The 21,025-nt window shown below is 41.7% G+C and overlaps 1 protein-coding gene across 4 annotated transcripts in view; it reads left to right on the top strand.

Moving 5' to 3' along the window:
• Positions 1 to 21,025, top strand: part of rabep1 (rabaptin, RAB GTPase binding effector protein 1) — a 126,533-nt gene that overhangs the window by 25,328 nt on the left and 80,180 nt on the right. For 3 of the 4 annotated variants that reach the window (XM_063031546.1, XM_063031544.1, XM_063031547.1), the window contains exons 3-7: positions 1,743 to 1,946; positions 11,010 to 11,170; positions 11,398 to 11,517; positions 14,975 to 15,113; positions 19,410 to 19,588. In XM_063031546.1, the coding sequence (XP_062887616.1) occupies positions 1,743 to 1,946; positions 11,010 to 11,170; positions 11,398 to 11,517; positions 14,975 to 15,113; positions 19,410 to 19,588 (803 nt within the window). The remainder of the gene's footprint in view (positions 1 to 1,742; positions 1,947 to 11,009; positions 11,171 to 11,397; positions 11,518 to 14,974; positions 15,114 to 19,409; positions 19,589 to 21,025) is intronic. The other variant, XM_063031545.1, reaches the window with a different exon arrangement.

Below are 21,025 nucleotides of genomic sequence, written 5' to 3'. Positions count from 1 at the left end.
ATCTAGCCACTGCTGAATCCATTTTACTACTTCCATATTAATGCCTAACAATTGAACTTTCCTAACTAACCTTCCGTGTGGAATCTTGTCAAAAGCCTTACTGAAGTCCATATAGACAACATCCACCGCTTTACCCTCGTCAGCTTTCTTAGTAACCTCATCAAAAAATTCAATAAGATTTGTCAGACATGACCTTCCATGCACAAATCCATGTTGACTGTTCCTAATCAGACCCTGTCTATTCAGATAATTATATATACAATCTCTAAGAATACTTTTCATCAATTTACCCACCACTGACGTCAAACTCACAGGCCGATAATTGCTAGGTTTACTCTTAGAACCCTTTTTAAACAATGGAACCACATGAGCAATACGCCAATCCTTCGGCACCATCTCCATTTCTAATGACATTTGAAATATTTCTGTCAGAGCCCCTGCTATTTCTACACTAACTTCCCTCAAGGTCCTAGGGAATATCTTGTCCGGACCCGGAGACTTATCCACTTTTATATTCCTTAAAAGTGCCAGTACTACTTCTTTAATCGTCATACTTTCCATAACTACCCTTCTTGTTTCCTTTACCTTACACCATTCAATATCCTTCTCCTTAGTGAATATCGAAGAAAAGAAATTGTTCAAAACCTCCCCCATCTCTTTTGGCTCCACGCATAGCCGTCCACTCTGATTCTCCAATTTTATCCCTCACTATCCTTTTGCCACTAACATAACTGTAAAAACCCTTTGGATTTATTTTCATCTTACTTGCCAAAGCAGCCTCGTATCTTCTTTTAGCTTTTCTAATTTCTTTCTTAAGATTCTTTTTACATTCTTTATATTCCTCGAGCACCTCATTAACTCCAAGCTGCCTATATTTATTGTAGATCCCTCTTTTTTTCCGAACCAAGTTTCCTATATCCCTTGAAAACCATGGCTCTCTCAAGCTTTTAACCTTTCCTTTCAACCTAACAGGAACATAAAGATCCTGAACCCTCAAAATTTCACCTTTAAATGACCTCCATTTCTCTATTACATCCTTCCCATAAAACAAATTGTCCCAATCCACTCTTTCTAAATCCTTTCGCATCTCCTCAAAGTTAGCCTTTCTCCAATAGAGGGCTATGGGTAACCCTAGGTAATTTCTAAGGTAAGGACATGTTTGGCACAGCTTTGTGGGCCAAAGGGCCTGTATTGTGCTGTAGGTTTTCTACGTTGGTTGAGGAATGATCATTGGGTGTGTGTCTTTGTAGAAAATCCACCTGCTTCTCTTACAATTAATCACTGAGGGATGCCAAGAAGTTCTCTGTTTAACATCATATTCTAAAGGTGTTCCTCTTTGCATCCACTACTATGTTGAGTGTAAGACTGTGTTGTCTTAGAACAGTACTGTCACTGAAGCACAATGTAACCAGGTAAGTGGATGAGTTTATTCCCTGTAAGTACTGATTTTCCACAAACTCTGCAAGTATCAAACTTTGTTCAGAATTAAGCTGCTAACCACATTGGAATTGTGAACTTTGATATCATACGGTTATCTGGATACCTAAGCAGTTCTAATTGTCAGTTTTATATTAGCATCACTATCTGTTTAAATCACACAGATCCTGTTGCATTCAGTTTACTAACAGAATTAATGTAAAATTACCTCCTGGATCCTTTCAGAATTGAGCACTGTGGGAGCTATTGAAGTCATGAGCTTTGTGTTTTGTTTAAATTAGTTGTTTTGGTGTTTTTATTTCCAGAAGAGCTGAAGCGACAGAATGTTGCATTACAGTCAGCAGAAGGTGATGTAACTCGACTGCAGGTCCAGCTCATGGAGGCAAATGCTGACATGGAGAATATAAAAGCAGTAGCTGCAGTGTCTGAGACGACCAAACAGGAGGCAATTGATGATGTGAAAAAGCAATGGCAGGAGGAAGTTGCTTCAATGCAAGCGATAATGAAAGGTAATGAGCAAAGTTATAATACGTTTATTCTTGAAGGTTTAGTTTTTGTCCTGAATTTATTTAATGAGGGTCACCTCCTTATTTGAACCATAAAGAAAACTAAAACTTTTGTTTGATTTATTCTTTTCAGAAGTTCCTTCTGTAGGTATCTAGAAAGGTAAAGATTGGAAAAGGTTAATAAGGACTCGTTATACATAGGAGAAATTAAACCAATACTTTGTCCATCTACACGGAAAAAGGTACTTAATACATCCCAGGAATTGTGGAGTGAAAATGAGGAGCTGAAGGAAATTAGAATTAGTGGGGAAAAAAAAGTAGTGGAGAAATTAGAGGGACTGAAATCTAGTATTCCTTGGCTTGATGACCTGCATCCCAGCATTTTAACAGAGATAGCTATGAAAACACTGGTTTATCATCCTCCAAACTTGCATAAATTATAGATTGATAGCAAATATAGTGTACTAAAAGTGTGGAAAGTTAGAACCAAGAACTACGGGCAGGGTTGAAACAAAGCATGAGTGGTGGAGAAAATGCAATAATTTATTATTAAGGAACATAGAACATAGAAATCTACAGCACATTACACGCCCTTCGGCCCATAATGTTATGCTGACCATGTAACCTACTCTAGAAACTACCTAGAGTTTCCCTAGCACATAGCTCTCTATTTTTCTAAGCTCCATGTACCTATTTAAGAGGCTCTTAAAAGACCCTATTGTATCTGCTTCCACCACTGCTGCTGGCAGTGCAAATGGTAACATAATATTTGATTAGGCGTTTGACAGCTCTGGGTCTGTACTCGCTGGAGTTTAGAAGAATGAGGGGTGGGGGGAGTCTCATTGAAACCAACGGGATATTGAAAGGCCTAGGTAGAGTGGATGTGTAGGGTATGTTTCAGCTTGTGGGAGAGTAGGACCAGAGGACGCAACCGTAGAGTGGAAGGATGTCCCTTCAGAACAGAGATGAGGAACACTTTATTCAGGCAGAGGATAGTGAATCTGTGGAATTTATTGCCATAGATAACTGTGGAGGCCAAGTCAACGAGTATATTTAAAGCAGAGGTTCATAGGTTCTTCATTGGTAAAGGCATCAAAGGTTATGGGGGAGAAGAAGCAGAAGAATGGCAGTTAGAAAAAAATCAGTTATGTATAAATGGCAAAGCATACTCGATGGGCTGATTGGCCTAATCTGTTCCTATGTTTTATGGTCTTGTGAACAACAGAAAATCCTAATGAACGCAGCATAAGGAATAAGGTGGATGATCTTGTTGTACAGCTACAGATTGGCAGGTATGATACTGTGGTCATCATTGAGACGTGGCTAAAGGATGCATGTCTCTGGGAGCTGAACGTCCAAGGGAAGGATAAGAAGGTAGGCAGAGGGGGAGGCGTGGCTTTATTGGTAAGAAATGATATTAAATCATTAGAAAGAGGTGATATAGGATCAGAAGGTGCAGAATCTTTATGGGTTGAGCTAAGAAATCGGAGGGGTAAAAGGACCCTGATGGCAGTTATTTATAGGCCTCCAAACAGCTGCAGTGATGTGGACTACAAATTACAACAGGAAATAGAAAAGGCTTGTCAGAAGGGCAGTGTTCTGATAATTGTGGGGGATTTTAACACGCGAGTGGATTGGGAAAATCAGGTCCCACTGGATCTCGAGAGAGGATTTGTAGAATGTCTGCGAGATGGCTTTTTAGAACAGCTTGTTGTTGAGCCCACAAGGGGATCGGCTGTACTGGGTTGGGTATTGTGTAGTGAACCGGAGATGATTAGAGAGATTGAGGTGAAGGAACCCTTAGAAGGCAGTGATCATAACGTGATTGAGTTCACTGTGAAATTTGAAAAAAAGAAGCCGAAATCTGATGTGTTGGTATTTCAGTGGAGTAAAGGAAATTACAGTGGCATGAAAGAGGAACTGGCCAAAGTTGACTGGAAAGGGACACTGGCGGGAAAGACAGCAGAGCAGCAGTGGCTGGAGTTTATGCGAGAAGTGAGGAAGGTGCAAGACAGGTATATTCCAAAAAAGAAAAAATTTTTGAATGGAAAAAGGATGCAACTGTGTTTGACAAGAGAAGTCAAAGCCAAACTTAAAGGAAAGGAGAGGGCATACAAGGAAGCAAAAATTAGTGGGAAGACAGAGGATTGGGAAGTTTTTAAAACCTTACAAAAGGAAACTAAGAAGGTCATTAAGAGGGAAAAGATTAACTATGAAAGGAAGCTAGCAAATAATATCAAAGAGGATACTAAAAGCTTTTTCAAGTATATAAAGAGTAAAAGACAGGTGAGAGTAGATATAGGACCAATAGAAAATGATGCTGGAGAAATTGTAGTGAGAGATAGGGAGATGGTGGAGGAACTGCACGAGTATTTTGCATCAGTCTTCACTGAGGAAGACATCAGCAGTATACCGGGCACAGAAGGGTGGCAGGGAAGAGAAGTGTGCGCAGTCACAATTACGACAGAGAAAGTACTCAGGAAGCTGAATAGTCTAAAGGTAGATAAATCTCCCAGACTAGATGGAATGTACCCTCGTGTTCTGAAGGAAGTAGCTGTGGAGATTACGGAGGCATTAGCGATGATCTTTCAAAAGTCGATAGATTCTGGCATGGTTCCGGAGGACTGGAAGATTGCAAATGTCACTCCACTATTTAAGAAGAGGGCAAGGAAGCAAAAAGGAAATTATAGACCTGTTAGCTAGACATCGGTGGTTGGGAAGTTATTGGAGTCGATTGTCAAGGATGAGGTTACAGAGTACCTGAAGGCATATGACGAGATAGGCAGAACTCAGCATGGATTCCTTAAAGGAAAATCCTGCCTGACAAACCTATTACAATCTTTTGAGGAAATTACAAGTAGGCTGGACAAGAGAGATGCAGTGGATGTTGTATATTTGGATTTTCAGAAGGCCTTTGACAAGGTGCCACACATGAGGCTAGTTAACAAGATAAGAGCCCATGGAATTACGGGAAAGTTACATACGTGGATAGAGCGTTGGCTGATTGGCAGGAAACAGAGTGGGAATAAAGGGATCCTATTCTGGTTGGCTGCTGGTTACCAGTGGTGTTCCACAGGGGTCCATGTTGGGGCCGCTTCTTTTTACATTGTACATCAACGATTTGGATTATGGAATAGATGGCTTTGTGGCTAAGTTTACTGACGATACGAAGATAGGTGGAAGGGCCGGTAGTGCTGAGGAAACGGAGAGTCTGCAGAGAGACTTAGATAGAATGGAAGAATGGGCAAAGAAGTGGTAAATGAAATACAATGTTGGAAAGTGTATGGTTATGCACTTTGGCAGAAGAAATAAACGGGCAGACTATTATTTAAATGGGGAAATAATTCAAAGTTCTGAGATGCAATGGAACTTGGGAGTCCTCGTACAGAATACCCTTAAAGTTAACCTCCAGGTTGAATCAGTGGTGAAGAAGGCGAATGCAATGTTGGCATTCATTTCTAGAGGAATAGAGTATAGGAGCAGGGATGTGATGCTGAGGCTCTATAAGGCGCTGGTAAGACCTCACTTGGAGTACTGTGGGCAGTTTTGGTCTCCTTATTTAAGAAAGGATGTGCTGACATTGGAGAGGGTACAGAGAAGATTCACTAGAATGATTCCGGGAATGAGAGGGTTAACATATGAGGAACGTTTGTCCGCTCTTGGACTGTATTCCTTGGAGTTTAGAAGAATGAGGGGAGACCTCAGAAACATTTCGAATGTTTAAAGGCGTGGACAGAGTGGATGTGGCAAAGTTGTTTCCCCATGATGGCGGAAGTCTAGTACGAGAGGGCATGACTTAAGGATTGAAGGGCGCCCATTCAGAACAGAAATGTGAAGAAATTTTTTTAGTCAGAGGGTGGTGAATCTATGGAACTTGTTGCCACGAGCAACAGTGGAAGCCAAGTCATTGGGTGTATTTAAGGCAGAGATTGATAGGTATCTGAGTAGCCAGGGCATCAAGGTTATGGTGAGAAGGCGGGGGAGTGGGACTAAATGGGAGAGGGACTAAATGGGAGAATGGATCAGCTCATGATAAAATGGTGGAGCAGACTCGATGGGCCGAATGGCCGACTTCTGCTCCTTTGTCTTATGGTCTAATGGTGTGCTGGTGCTAGATTAACTGATTACATTGTGACTGATGTAGATGGCTGGTAGGAGAATCAAGAGGTAGTTAGTGGGCGTGTAAGAGGATCCATTACAAGAAATTAAGAGAGGGAATGTGTCTGCCGGAAGAGTTGACCCAACCTCAACAGACGGAATGGCCTCGAGTCATTAGGAAGTGCAGAACATGAGAAAATAGTAATAGAACTGGGCCAATAAATCTTTCTGGATTCATGAAAAGAAAATCACGTTGAACATTCATTTTTTTTGAGGGTGTATCAATGGAAGAGATTGGGTTTTAGAAGGCTTTTGATAGGATGTCATGCAGTAGGTTTAATTGATATATGTGTGTCGGGCATTATATGCTGATGTTGATTGGCAGTCACTTTGCAGACAAAAGGAATTGCAATAAATGTATAACTTTCAGATTTGGACATTAAAACTAGTGGACGCAGCAGGAATTGGTAGCTGTTCACAATTTGATTCGTACAATTAGACTGCACAGAACCAGGCACTTTGGCTCCACTCATCCATGCTGACCAAGTTGCCTGCTCAGGCAAGCCCCATTTAAGTGCATTTGGCCTGCATCTCTCTAAACCTTTCTATCCACACAGCTTGTTACATATACTCACCATCCTCTCTGATAAGAGTCCCCTCAGATCCTTGTTAACTCTTTCCCCTCTCACCTTTGCCTTCTTGATTTTGACTAATCTACCTTGGGAGAAAGATGGTGAGCATTCACTTTGTCAGGATGTTTACATACCTCCCATAAGGTCACCCAACAAATGTGACCTTGCCAATACATGATGTCCCAACTCTTGTCGTAACCCACAAAGACAAGCATGCCATGCAGTTTCACTGCATTGTGTTGCTGCTTTCAGGAAATTATATACTTGGACCCCTTGGTCTCACTGTTCTACTATACTTCCCATGATACTCCCATTAACTCTATAAATTTACAGAGTAGTTGACATTTAGAACATGCTGCCAGTGGAGGTAGTGGAACTGGATACATCAGAGGCATTGAGGCAGACACTTAAACAGACAAGGCATAAAAAAGATATTGTCCTAATAAAGGCAGATGGCAATAGTGTAGATGGCCAAAACAGTTTGGCCTGGAAGTGGTGGCCTGAGAGTTGCATGACCTCAGCATTTGAGATATTGGAGAATTTACGTATGGTTGGTTTGGAGTGTATTTAGTATATGGCAGATGAATATTTGATGTTTTCAAAAACTTGCTATGTGGAAATGCAGTAATAGAAATCAAGCTCAAAATGCAAGAAGGTTGGGAGTGTAATTCTCCTAGCTACAGGATACTTGGGAAAATGGGAAAGAAGAGTGGCATGGTAGTGTCGGGGTTAGCGTTGCACTATTACAGTGCCTGTGGCCCAGGTGTAATTCTCATCATTGCCCGTAAGCAGTTTGTATGTTCTCTTCTGGGTGGGTTCCTATGGGTGCTCAGGATTCCTCTCACATCCCAAAGATGTATAGGTTAGTAGGTTAGTTAGTCTCATGGGTGTAATTGGGCCAGAAGGGCCTGTTGCCATACCGTATCTATAATTTAAAAAAATAAAATAAACCAAATATATGAAATGCAGCTTTGCATTTGAAATGGCAGAACAATCACAAAGATTGTATGTGGTAAATAAAGGTGGCAAAGAATGATGTCATATCAGCAGTTTGAATCCTGTTTAAATATGAGGACAGTGCCAGAGCCCAGGAGAACTGCATTGATTTCAAATATAGACCGGTGTTTATAAAAGCTAAGCAATATGAACCTGGCAGCTGTGACCCAATCATATGACCATCAATGGTGGTATGGGTGAGGTGGGCTGTATACTTCTACAATTCTGCATTTGGAAAAGACAGTGGACAAAAATTGTAAAAAGAGGATGTGAAAACAGGATGTCCATGTCTATTCCTCCATTTCTCATGGGCTATTTGATCCACTGCCTCAGGGCTTTTTGCACAGTTTTTCTTCAATCTGCAGTGGCATGCAAAAGTTTGGGCACCCCTGGTCAAAATTTCTGTTACTATGAATAGCTAAGCGAGTAAAAGATGACCTGATTTCCAAAAGGCATAAAGTAAAGATGACACATGTCTTTAATACTTTAAGCAAGGTTACTTTATTTCCATCTTTTACAGTTTCAAAGTAGCAAGAAAGGAAAAGGGCCCAAAACAAAAGCTTGGGCACCCTGCATGGTCAGTACTTAGTAACACCACCTTTGGCAAGTATCACAGCTTGTAAATGCGTTCTGTAGCCAGCTAAGAGTCTTTCAAGTCAAGTCGCTTTTTATTGTCATTTCGACCATAAACTGCTGGTACAGTGCACAGTAAAAATGAAACAACGTTCCTCCAGGACCATGATGCTACATGAAACAACACAAAACTACACTAGACTACAGACCTACACAGGACTACATAAAGCGCACAAAACAGTGCAGGGCAGTACAAATACGTAATAGACAAGACAATAGGCACAGTAGAGGACAAATTACAATATAACAAATGATGTGGATGTCAGTCTAGTCTCTGGGTATTGAGGAGTCTGATGTCTTGGGGGAAGAAACTGTTGCCCAGTCTGGTTGTGAGAGCCCGAATGCTTCAGTACCTTTTGCCAGATGGCAGGAGGGAGAAGAGTTTGTATGAGGGGTGCGTGGGGTCCTTCACAATACTGTTGGCTTTACGGGTGCAGCGTATAGTGTAAATGTCTGTAATGGCGGGAAGAGAGACCCCGATGATCTTCTCAGCTGACCTCACTATCCACTGCAGGGTTTTGCGATCCAAGACGGTGCAATTCCCGAACCAGGCAGTGATGCAGCTGCTCAGGATGCTCTCAATACAACCTCTGTAGAATGTGGTGAGGATGGGGGGGTGGGAGATGGACTTTTCTCGGCCTTTGCAGAAAGTAGAGACGCTGCTGGGCTTTCTTGGCTGTGGAGCTGGTGTTGAGGGACCAGGTGAGATTCTCCGCCAGGTGAACACCAAGAAACTTGGTGTTCTTAACGATCTGAAAGGAGGAGCGTTCAGTGGAGAGTGGTCACTCCGTGCTTTCCTGAAGTCAACAACCATCTCTTTTGTTTTGTTCACATTCAGAGGCAAGTTGTTGGCTCTGCATCAGTCCGTTAGCCGCTGCACCTCCTCTCTGTGTGCTGACTCATCGTTCTTGCTGATGAGACCCACCACGGTCGTGTCATCGGTGAACTTGATGTGATTCGAGCTGTGTATTGCTGCACAGTCATGGGTCAGCAGAGTGAACAGCAGTGGACTGAGCACACAGCCCTGGGGGGCCCCCGTGCTCAGTGTGATGGTGTTGGAGATGTTGCTCCCAATCCGGACTGACTGAGGTCTCCCAGTCAGGAAGTCAAGGATCCTGTTGCAGAGGGAGGTGTTCAGGCCCAGCAGTTTCAGCTTTCCAGTCAGGTGCTGAGGAATGATTGTGTTGAATGCTGAACTGAAGTCTATGAATAGCATTCGAACATGTATGTCTTTTTTGTCCAGGTGGGTGAGGGCCTGGTGGAAGGTGGTCATGATGGCGTCGTTTGTTGAGTGGTTGGGACGATATGTGAACTGCAGGGGGTCCAATGAGGGGGGCAGCAGGGTCTTGACGTGCCTCATGATGAACCTCTCGAAACACTTGTTCTTGTTTGGGGGATTTTCGCCCATTCTTCCTTACAAAAGGCTTCTAGTTCTATGAGATTCTTGGGCTACCTTGCATGCACTGCTCTTTTGAGGTCTATCCACAGATTTTCGATGCTGTTTAGGTCAGGGGACTGTGAGGACCATGGCAAAACCTTCAGCTTGTGCCTCTTGAGGTAGTCCATTGTGGATTTTTGAGGTGTGTTTAGGATCATTATCCTGTTGTAGAAGCCATCCTCTTTTCATCTTCAGCTTTTTCATGAAATTCTGCACCCTTTTTCTCCGAACATACCTTTGCTCATTGTGGCCAAAAAGTTCTATTTTAACCTCATCAGTCCACAGGGCTTGTTTTTAAAATGCATCAGGCTTGTTTAGATGTTCCTTTGCAAACTTCTGATGCTGAATTTTGTGTTGAGGACGCAGGAAAGGTTTTCTCCTGATGACTCTTCCATATTTGTGCAGGTGTCGCTGCACAGTAGAACAGGGCACCACCACTCCAGAGTTTGCTAAGTCTTCCTGTAGGTCTTTTGCAGTCAAAAGGGGGTTTTTATTTCCCTTTCTAGGAATCCTATGAGCAGTTCTCTCGGAAAGTTTTCTTGGTCTTCCAGACCTCAACTTGACCTCTACCATTCCTGTTAACTGCCATTTCTTAGTTACATTACAGGCTGAGGAAACGGCTACGTAAAAACGCTTTGCTATCTTCTTATAGCCTTCTCCTGCTTTGTGGCCATCATTTATTTTAATTTTCAGAGTGGTAGGCAGCTGCTTAGAGGAGCCCATGGCTACTGATTGTTGGGACAAGGTTTGAGGAGTCAGGGTATTTATAAAACTTTGAAATTTGTATCACCTGGCCTTTCCTAATGATGACTGTGAACAAGCCATAGCCCTAACAAGCTAATTAAGGTCTGAGACCTTGGTAAAAGTTATCTGAGAGCTCAAATCTCTTGGGGTGCCCAAACTTTTGCATGGTGCTCCTTTCCTTTTTTTCCACTCTAAAATTGTACAAAACAAAAATAATACACTAATCTTGCTTAAAATGTTGAAAAGAATGTTTCATCTTTAACTTTATGACTTTTGGAGATCAGTTCATCTTCTACTCACTTAACTATTCACAGTAACAGAGATTTTGACCAGGGGTGCCCAACTTTTGCATGCCACTGTATAATGGGGTAAGTTTTTCAGGAGTGTCATTAATTATGTTAAATTTATCTATTTCTGCTTTTAAAGTATATTTAAGAAGGCTTTCATTGAAAACACTTTCTGTTTCCTGTTTAAACAAGAAAATTCTAACAGGAGTCTTTTATTGTATGTTCTAAACTTCTACAGAGACACTGAGAGAATATGAGATTCAGTTTCATCACCGTCTAGAGCAAGAACGCTCACAGTGGGCACAGTATAAGGAAGCAGTGGAACGTGAGTTGACTGATCTAAGGAGACGTTTGTCCGAAGGACAAGGAGAAAACAACCTAGAAAATGAAATGAAAAAAGTGAGTATGCTGATTTGTATGCAGTGATAGATCTTGAATCTATCTTGAAAGATTTTATGGTGGTTGGTGATACTGAGCATCAACTATGATGGGATATTTTGACTGCAATTAGCTCTATTATGAAGGCAATAACCAATGTATGAAAAGTTCTTTCAGTTAAATATCTTCCAAATTGTTTGTACACTTTATTAGGCAGTCATTCCTGCTTTCTTGCATTTTCACCCTAGGCTCAGGAAGATGCTGAGAAGTTGCGATCAGTGGTGATGCCCATGGAGAAGGAAATAGGAGCCCTCAAAGAAAAGCTGTCAACAGCTGAAGAAAAGGTTAAAGAATTAGAAGCCTCAAAGGTGAGCTCTGAAAACAGAATTAGTGAATATTATGATCCACTTAAGAATGGACCTTAGGAGTGTTGATGTACTGAGACACCATGGGGTGCAAGTCCATAGCTCCTTGGAAATGGCAACAGGGGTCAGTAGATGAAGAAGGATTTGGTTTGTAAAAAAAAAAGTGCCAGAGGTGACACTTAGCCAGCAGTAGAACACTTTTATATTCATGTTCAGACTTTTAAAATTGTAAATCTCAAATACTGTAGCAACAATTGGGTGTTCAGTCATTTAAATACATTAGCAATCTTGCAATCGACCAGTGGAGACTCGGCAGAGAGTGGCACTAGGAAAAGGAAGTGGTAGCCACATCTGCTTCACAATCAACTCGTGGTTAGTGCTCAGAGGTGGCAGTCCTTACTTTTCCAGAAGACTTGGTGGTTAAGTGTTGACGTCACCTTCAACATCAGAATCAGGAATATTGTCACTGATGCTAGTCATGAAATGTTCTGTGGTGGCAGTACAGTGAAGACATAACAAATTACTATAAGTTGCAATAAAAGATAAGTAGTGTAAAAGAGGAATTGCAAGATGATGCTCATGGATTCATGGACCGATCAGAAACCTGATGGCAGAGGGAAAGAAGCTGCTCCTAAAACATTGAATGTGGTTCATCAGGCTCCTGTACCTCCCCCGATGGTATAAAGAGAAGAGGGCATGTCCAACATGCGGGGGATCCTTAATGATGAGGCACTGCCTTTTTAAGTAACATGCTCAATCATGGCCGTCCCACTATCAGAGACACTAATGCCACATCCCTCACCACACTTTGGTAAATCTGACCACTTGGCTATGCTGCTCCTTCCAGAGACTGAGGAGTGCAATACTAACGGTGAGAACTGTGAAAAGCTGGTTAAAGGAGCAAGTGGAGCAAAAATAGGACTACTTTGAATCAGTGGACTGGGTCACGTTCAAGGATTTGTCAGCAGAACTGAATGGATGTGCTTTAGTTATCACCCACTTAATAAAAAAAAAACTATGGAGACAAGTGTGTACCCACAAAATGTTCTACATCTTTCCCAACCAGAAGATCTGTGGTGTTTAGGAGAGCGATCCAGAGTTGTACAAGAAATCCAGGTGTGGTTTCCAGAATTGAATTGACTTTATTTATTACATCCTTGACACACGTGGGGAGTAAAAAATCTTTTACGTTACGCCTCCGTCTGAATGTGCAAGTTATAGTAATTTGTAATAAATAGTATGTACAGTAAGATATACAACAGAACAGTTAGTATAGCTTAGAAATACAATTGTGTCAACGTGAATTAATCAGTCTGATGGCCTGGTGGAAGGAGCTATCCCGGAGCCTGTTGGTCCTGGCTTTAATGCTGCGTTACTGTTTCCCGGATAGTAGCAGCTGGAACAATTTGTGGTTGGGGTGACTTGGGTCCCCAGTGATCCTTCAGACCCTTTTGACCTACCTGTCTTTGTAAATGTCCTGAATAGTGGGAAGTGGTAAGTTCATAATCACCATCACAGAAAACCATCACTGGCACAAAGAGACAGTTCTGGACCAATTTGGAATCAAAGACAGGAGCTCGATAGTTGTGTCAGGACTTACACACTATCACTTCCTACAAGACATAAGGGGAAGCAAAAGTGATGATAAGGCATCACTCCTGAATGAGCTCATTGCCTTTACGTACGTTATGATAGGGAGAATAATGACATTCTAACATGAGCCCCATAGCTTCTGACAACCCTGTGAACTCAGTGCTCGGGCTGGCATCAGAACATCCTTCAAGTGGATGAACCCATGAGAAGTGTTTGACCCAGATTGCAAAGCTGGCCAATTGCTGAAGATCTGTGCAGACCAGCTGGCTGGTGTATTCAGTGACATCTTCAACCACTTGTCTTTGCAGCCTGAGGCTCCAACCTGCTTCAAAGGGCATCTATAGTACCAGTACTTCAATGACTGCCATGTGCTATTACTTACATCCTTTCTGTAATGAAGTCCTCCTTGGTTATGGTGCAAATCAACTCCAGCCTTACAAGTGAACTGGGTCCTCTTCAATTTGTGTATTGCCACAACAGATCAACTGTGCTTATAGATTATCTGGACCTCAGTAACATAAATTTTAGGCTGATGTTCATAGACTACAACTTGGCATTCAATGATATTGTCCCCTCCAAATTTATCACCAAGTTCCACGGCAATGTCCTCTGTAGCTCCCTTTGCCTCTGGATCCTTTACTTGGTTGGCAGATCTCAATCAATGTAGATGGTTACAGCATCTCCTCCTCATTGATCTTCAGCCAGGATCAAGACTGTAGTTTTAGATCCTTGCTCTACTTACCTTACATCCACAATTGTGTGACCTAAACACAATTCCAGTACCATCTACAAGTTCTTCAATTAGTCAACCATTATTGGCTAAGTCCGAGGTGATGATGAGGCAGCAGACAGGAATAAGATACCACTCCTGGTTGAGTGGTGCCAAAATAACAACTTCATGCTCGATGTCAACAATGTAAATAAGCTATTGTTGACTTCTGACGGCCACATACTATTTCTAATTGATGGGTCAGAGCTGAAGAAAGTCATCCCTGCATCTACTCTGTCCAACTAGGATGAGAACTTAGTACTTTAAAAGGATCCAATGCCTTCCCGGCATAAATGATGGATACTCTGTCCTTGTGTTTCCAATCGGGTCTAGTCCGGTGGTGTGTGCGATCAAGTTTCCGCTGTCCATCTTGTTTACAATCAAATTCCACGTACTTTGTACATCTGAGTGAGATTTTTGTTTGTATCAGTGAGTTGCCCACATGCTGCATTCTCATGACCTTACCTTTGTCGGGTTGGGAAGGCTGCTTCTGCTGGTCCACAATAAGGCTTTGAGCAGCCACTTGGCAGAGGTGCAAGGTTTCTAAATTTTATTTCTAAATTTTAGAATCTATATAAAGTGAAATGATTGGTGTTAGTATGTCAAAAGCATGATTAAGAGCATTAAAATAATAAGTTTCAAACTAATTTATTATTTTCCATCCTGTTTCACAGCCCTAAAATACCCATTCAAATGAATGGGCTTCCTCTGCCTGTACTGCATGGTGTAGAATTCAAGAACTGTTGAATCGTGGCAGGTTTCTGCCAAATCCATAGATAGTGCACAGCAAAGAAATAGGTGATAAAGTTAGGCCTGTGGAGATCCTTAAACTGCAATTATGCTATGAAATGTAGCTTCTAGCAAAGCCCAGCATCAAACAGTTTTGTGGCATTCCACTAATTACCTGAAAAAAGGTTTAATTATAAAATACTGTACAATATAATTTCATCTGTATGTAGAGAATGACATGCAAGTTGGGCTTTTATCAGAGGACAGGTTGATCAGATTTATTTTTCTATCTGAATTTTCTGAGAGATGTCAAACTAAATGGCTATTTTTTCCCTGTATGAAGCGAGTTGAGATGATTAATGTGTTCAGCAGGTTAAAGAACTGAATCATTACCTCGAGACAGAGAAGTCCTGCAGGACAGATTTGGAAATGTATGTCGCCGTTCTCAACACTCAGAGAAGTGTGCTGCAGGAAGATGCAGAGAAATTGCGTAAAGAACTGCATGAAGGTAACAGGAAGAATAGAACTATTATATTTGAAAGCTATAAATGGTGAAATAAAATGTAAAGTGGTTACAAAGCATCAATACTGTTTAAAGTAAAGAATAATTAATGGAAATTTGACAAATAGTTCTAATTTATTAAATGCTCGAATGATTGCTGCAGCTCTTATTTTGTTTAATGGTGTTTGGATATCTCAACAGTTAATTTTCCATTCCCCTCTGCACCACTGCTTATAAGCCCTTTCCCAGCCCTTGATAACTGAGTAACCTATTCTCAGGGCTTTGTCCACATTCTCTTAACTGGCAGTGAGATAAAGTGTCCTCATGGCTTGTTGCTTTCCTCTTTCAGGGCAAATGTAGGGGAACGGGGCTTGAAGCAAGCCAAAATCAACTAAATGCAGCCAACCCAAGCCTCTGCCTTCTATCTTCCTGGGCTGTTCTTTCTTTGTTCTGGACATTTGTTTCATGTCATTGAATTTAGATTCCTCATGTAAATGTTTTAGCAAGCCCTCCCTTTTAATGCCATCTAAGTGGCATGTTAGGGTTAAGAATAAAAGTTTTCAATGGTGATATTGATAACTAGGTTGAATTCTCGAGTAACTGCTATTTACATTCTTCAGTATAGTGAGGAACACGAGCATCATCTAGGAAAATAGAGAGTAAATGGCAGAGTCCTTAGCAGTGTTACGAGGGGTGATTGATAAGTTCGTGGCTTAAAGGTAGAAAGAGTCAATTTTAGAAAACCTAGCACATTTATTTTTCAACATAGTCCCCTCCTACATGTACACACTTAGTCCAGCGGTCGTGGAGCATACGGATCCCTTCTTTGTAGAAGTGGTCCACAGCAGGGCTGATTGATAAGTTCGTGGCCTAAGGTAGAAGGAGATGAGTTATTAACTTCAAACTTTCTGCATTATTACTCAGAGTTGAACTGTATGTGCATGTAACAAGAGCGTCTTGAACCTCCAGGTGGTCCACAGCAGGGGTGATCGATAAGTTTGTGGCCTAAGGCAGAAGGAGATGAGTTATTCAGCTCTTGTTACATGCATGTGCCGGTCAACTCTGAGTGAAAATGCAGAAAGCTTGTAGTTGAAAACTCATCTACCTTAGGCCACAAACTTATCAATCACCAAATGCTGTGGACCTTTTCTGGAGGTCCAAGACGCCAGGAAGGGATCCATATGCTACACGACCGCTGGACTAAGTAGGAAAAATAAATGTGCTAGATTTTCTAAAATTGACTCTTTCTACCTTAGGCCACAAACTTATCAATCACCCCTCGTAATGTAAAAAGCAACCTTGAACTTCATGACCATAATTTGCTGAAAGTGGTGGCATGAGTGGAAGGGTAGTGAAGAAGACTATGCTCGTCTGATGGTTGGGGCATCATGTTGCAGTTATATAGTTATGCATTTGGAGTGCTGTGTACAATTCTGGTTGACTCAGTACTAGAAGGCTATGGTAGCAGTAGAGTGAAGAAATTCATAGGATGTTTCCTGGAATGGAGAACCGTAGTTATAAGAAGAGATGGGTAGACTCTGCTTATTCTTACTGGAATATATGCAGCTGAAGGGTGACCTTATGGAGGGTTATAAATTGAGGGGGATAGCTAAGAGAGTGAAGGTGGTAGAAGCAGATCTGGTTACACTTCTAAAAGGTATTTGGACATGTACTTGGACAGAAAAAGCATTGAATTATAAAGCTCTAATGTGGGCAAATGAAAGTAGCATAGATTGACATTACAGCTGGCATGGATAAGGGTGTGGGTTAACAGGCCTCTAATATATTATACATACCATTGTTTTAGTGCAGGTGACCAAAAGCTTGGTCAAGGGTGCAGGTTTTAAAAATCTTCAGTTGTGTAAGTGGGGTTTTCGGGAGAGAATTCCAAAGTGGATATGCTTGGCATCTAAAGTCACGACCCAGTGGAGTAGTTAAAGTTGAAATGTTCAGAATAATTGCAGACTGGGTAAAGTTTAAATGCATGTTAGAAGGATAATTAGTATCGACAGATACCTATCAACCCTCATTCTTCTCAATCTGTTCTCCAGCAGATCTGTAGCATGTGTATTCTTTCTCCTCTTGTTGCCTATTAACTGCTGGCCATTGGCAGCAACTTCTAAAATTGCAATCAAAATAATAAACATGAGAATTCTGCAGACACTGGAAGTCCAGAGCAACACACAAAATGCTGGAGGAACTCAGCAGGTCAGGCAGCATCTATGGAAATGAATAAACAAATGCTGTTTTGGTCCAAGACCCTTCAGGACTGGAAAGGAAGAGGCATAGCGCCAGAATAAAAAGGTGGGGGCAGAGGAAGGAAAACCAGCTGGAAGGTGTTAGGTGAAGCTAGGTGCGTGGAAAGGTTAAAGGGCTGGAGAAGAAGGAATCTAAGAGGAGAGGAGAATGCAAAGAAGGAGGGGCATTGGGGGCGGTGATAGGCAGGTGGGAGGAGGTAAGAGGCCAGACTGGGAAATTAAAGAGAGAAGGGGGTTGGAACATTTTTTTTTTACCGGAAGGAGAAATCAATATTCATGCCAACAGGTTAGATGCTACCTAGACAGAATGAGGTGTTGCTCCTCCACCCTGAGAGTAGCCTCATCATGGCAGAAGAGGCCATGGATCAAGATGTTGGAACAGAAACAAGAATGAGGATAGCAGTTAAGATGGTCGGCCACTGGGAAGTGTTGTTTTTGGTGGATGGAGCAGAGGTGCTTGACAAACCAGTCCCATAATTTACATCAGGTCTCACCAACGTAGAGGAGGCTGAATCAAGAGCATCTGATACAATAAATGACCCCAACATATTCACAAGTGAAGTGTTGCCGCATCTGGAAGGACTGTTTGGGGTCCTGAATGGAGGTGAAGGAGGAGTTAAATGGACAAGTGCAGCATATTTGTCACTTGTTGGGGTATGTGTGGGGAGGGATGAATGAACAAGGGAATCACAGAGGGAGCGATCCCTTTGGAAAGTGGGGGAGGGGTAAAGATGTATTTGGTAGGATATTTTTGAAGATAGCATAAGTTATGGAGACTTGTGGGGTGGTAGCCGAAGACAAAATGAATTCTATCCCTGTTAAGGTGGTGGAAAGATAGGGTGAATGCAGATAACTGGGAAATGGAGATGCATGTGAGGGTTAGAGGGAGGGAGGGGGGCATCTCTGTCTGGTAAAGGAAAGCCTTGTCCTGGAAACAGAAGCAGCAAAGACGAAAGAACTGAGTGAAAGGAATAACTGCCATCTCCTGTAAATTTAAAAAAATTAGAGTTTTAGTCAAGACAACTGTGGGACTCAATAGGTTTATAAAAGATGTTGATAGACAGTTTGTCTCCAGAGATGAAGAAAGGGGAGGGAGTGTCAGAAATGGACTCTGAATTTGAGGGCAGAGTGGAAGTTGGAGGCAAATTTGATGACAAGCTCAGCCTGGGTGCATGAAACAACGATAAATGCTGGAATTCCTCAGGTCATCTGTAAACCTCTTGAGTTCCACATGTAAACTGAAGATATTCTATATTTACTTCATACCATCCCTTGATTCTAAATTGCTTTACTGCTTTTCTGATCACCCATTTTCGACATAGAATTTTTCTCAGATACTGGGAAGATCCAAAATATTTCAGCTCCCTGCTACAATCTCATTTATCAACTATTGTCAATTTTCATCTCTTTGTGCCAAAGAATTAAAATTTATATTTGACCTCATGGGAGTTTCCATTCTGCATTCAAGCATCACTGAAGCTGCATAGTTCATTTTCCATAACTACACCCTTCTTTGTCTATCCTTGGCTAAACTTTTGCTGAAATCCTAATCCTAAATTTAATTACTCCAATCCTGTCCTAACCGTCCTTGCTTCTCTTATTCTCCAATTTTCCAAATCTTGCTGGCTGTATCCTCACTCTTGCAACTTCTTTCATAATTCTCCTCAAATAATTGCAGAATTGCATCACTCTACCATAGAGATCATGCTTTCAGTGTACATGCTGGAAACTTCTCCTTAAGTCATTTTTTACCCCTGCCACCACGCATGCATGCACACACAGACACTTCATTTCCCCTTGCCCTTAAGATGCTTCTTTAAAAGCATCTCTGACCAGGTCTTTGATGGTTAACTCAATAACTCTGTGGCTCAGTGTCAAACTTGTTGAGGCTTCTGTGAGAAGCAGTGAATGTGCTACAACTGAGTTGCAGGTACTAAATAACTGGCAGATTGAGTTGAATTTATGACAGTTTACTTGATTCTGAAATCTGCGGGGAACCTGCAATTTGTTTGGTGAGGTTGATGTGTTGAAATGTTTCCACCAGTATGTCATCTTTTGGAACAAGAGAGACAGCAGCACAACCAGCTGAAGCATACGTGGCAACGAGCCAATGACCAATTCCTGGAGTCCCAGAGGCTACTGATGAAGGATATGCAGCGCATGGAGAACATTCTCACTTCTGAGCAGCTTCGACAAGTGGAAGAATTAAAAAGGAAGGAGCAAGTATGAGAATCTTTAAAATCTATAATTTTATTTTCACTTCAGTGACAGAAGGAATGAGGCAGGCAAAGTTCTGCAGGTGGGCAGCAAAATTGCTCACTTGCAGATCTGCTTTTGCAATTTGGTAAACTACGTTGCAGAATCTTTGAAAATTCATTAATTCTATTACATTCTCTTAATAAGTCGAAAAGCAAATACAGATTTGTCCCATAGTTGACTCTGAGAGCCCCCTTTAAGTTATTTACATCTGATATAGGTAGGACACTAGCTTTTTGGAGTGAAGTTATATTTGTACTTACAGGATTGTCTCCAACCTCTAAGCAATGTAGAGTTCTAACACACTTTAAAATGGATCAGAATTTTATTACATGGAATCAGGGCATTCAGCTCAATTTGTCCATTCTGACCAGTGGACACCATTTTGTATTAACCCTATCCCTCGGCACTTGATCAATATCCCTCCATCCCCAAGTGATCGAAATGTTCATCTAGAATCGCTTGTTATAGAGGGATATTTACCAAGTACCTGAAATGCACTCCCTGAAAAAGTGGCTAATGTTGTCAGCAACACAGCTTCAGGAAGTGTTTAGAATCTAGATTCTCAGGCAGTGCATTTCAGGTACTCCCCATTCTCTGGCTGAAGAAAGTTTCCCTAAGATGCCCTCTGAATCTCTTTGCCCATTGCCCCAATGCCTTATAGTTTTAGCTACCTTTAGTGTGGGGAAAAATGTTTCCCATCTCTATCACATAATTTTATACACCTGTATCAAATATTCCTCTTAAACTTCTCTGCTCTAAGAACAGAGCCAACTTCTCCAGCCTGTCCTCTAAACTCTTCAATCCACGCAATAAAGAACATAAGAAATCGGAGCAGGAGTCGGCCATCTGGCCCGTCAAGCCTGCTCCGCCATTCAGTAAGATCATGGCTGATCTGGCCATGGACTCATCTCCATCTACCGGCCTTTTCCCCATAACCCTTAATTTTCCTACTATGCAAAAATCTATACAACCTTGTCTTTAATATATTTGCCGAAGTAGCCTCTACGGCTTCATTGGGCAGAGAATTCCAAAGATTCACCACTCTGGGAAAAGTAGTTCCTCCTTATCTCCGTCTTAAATCTACTCCCCTGAATCTCGAGGCTATTTCCCCTAGTTCTAGTGTCACCTACCAGTGGAAACAACTTTCCTGCCCCTATCTTATCTATCCCTTTCATAATTCTATGTTTCTATAAGATCTCCTCTCATTCTTCTCAATTCATAGTATCCAGGACATCTTCAAAGAGACTTGCCTCAAAAAGGCGGCATCCATTATTAAGGACTCCTGTCACCCAGGACATGACCGGTGCTCATTGTTACCATCAGGAATGAGGTGTGGCAGTCTGAAAGCACAAACTTCAATGAATCAGCAACAGCTTCTTCTCCTCTGCCATCAGATTTCTG

The sequence above is a fragment of the Mobula hypostoma genome, chromosome 23 (assembly GCF_963921235.1).
Source record: "Mobula hypostoma chromosome 23, sMobHyp1.1, whole genome shotgun sequence".
NCBI classification, from domain to species: domain Eukaryota; kingdom Metazoa; phylum Chordata; class Chondrichthyes; order Myliobatiformes; family Myliobatidae; genus Mobula; species Mobula hypostoma.
Note: the sequence above shows the minus strand (reverse complement) of the source record. Positions and strands in the feature narration are given on the sequence as shown.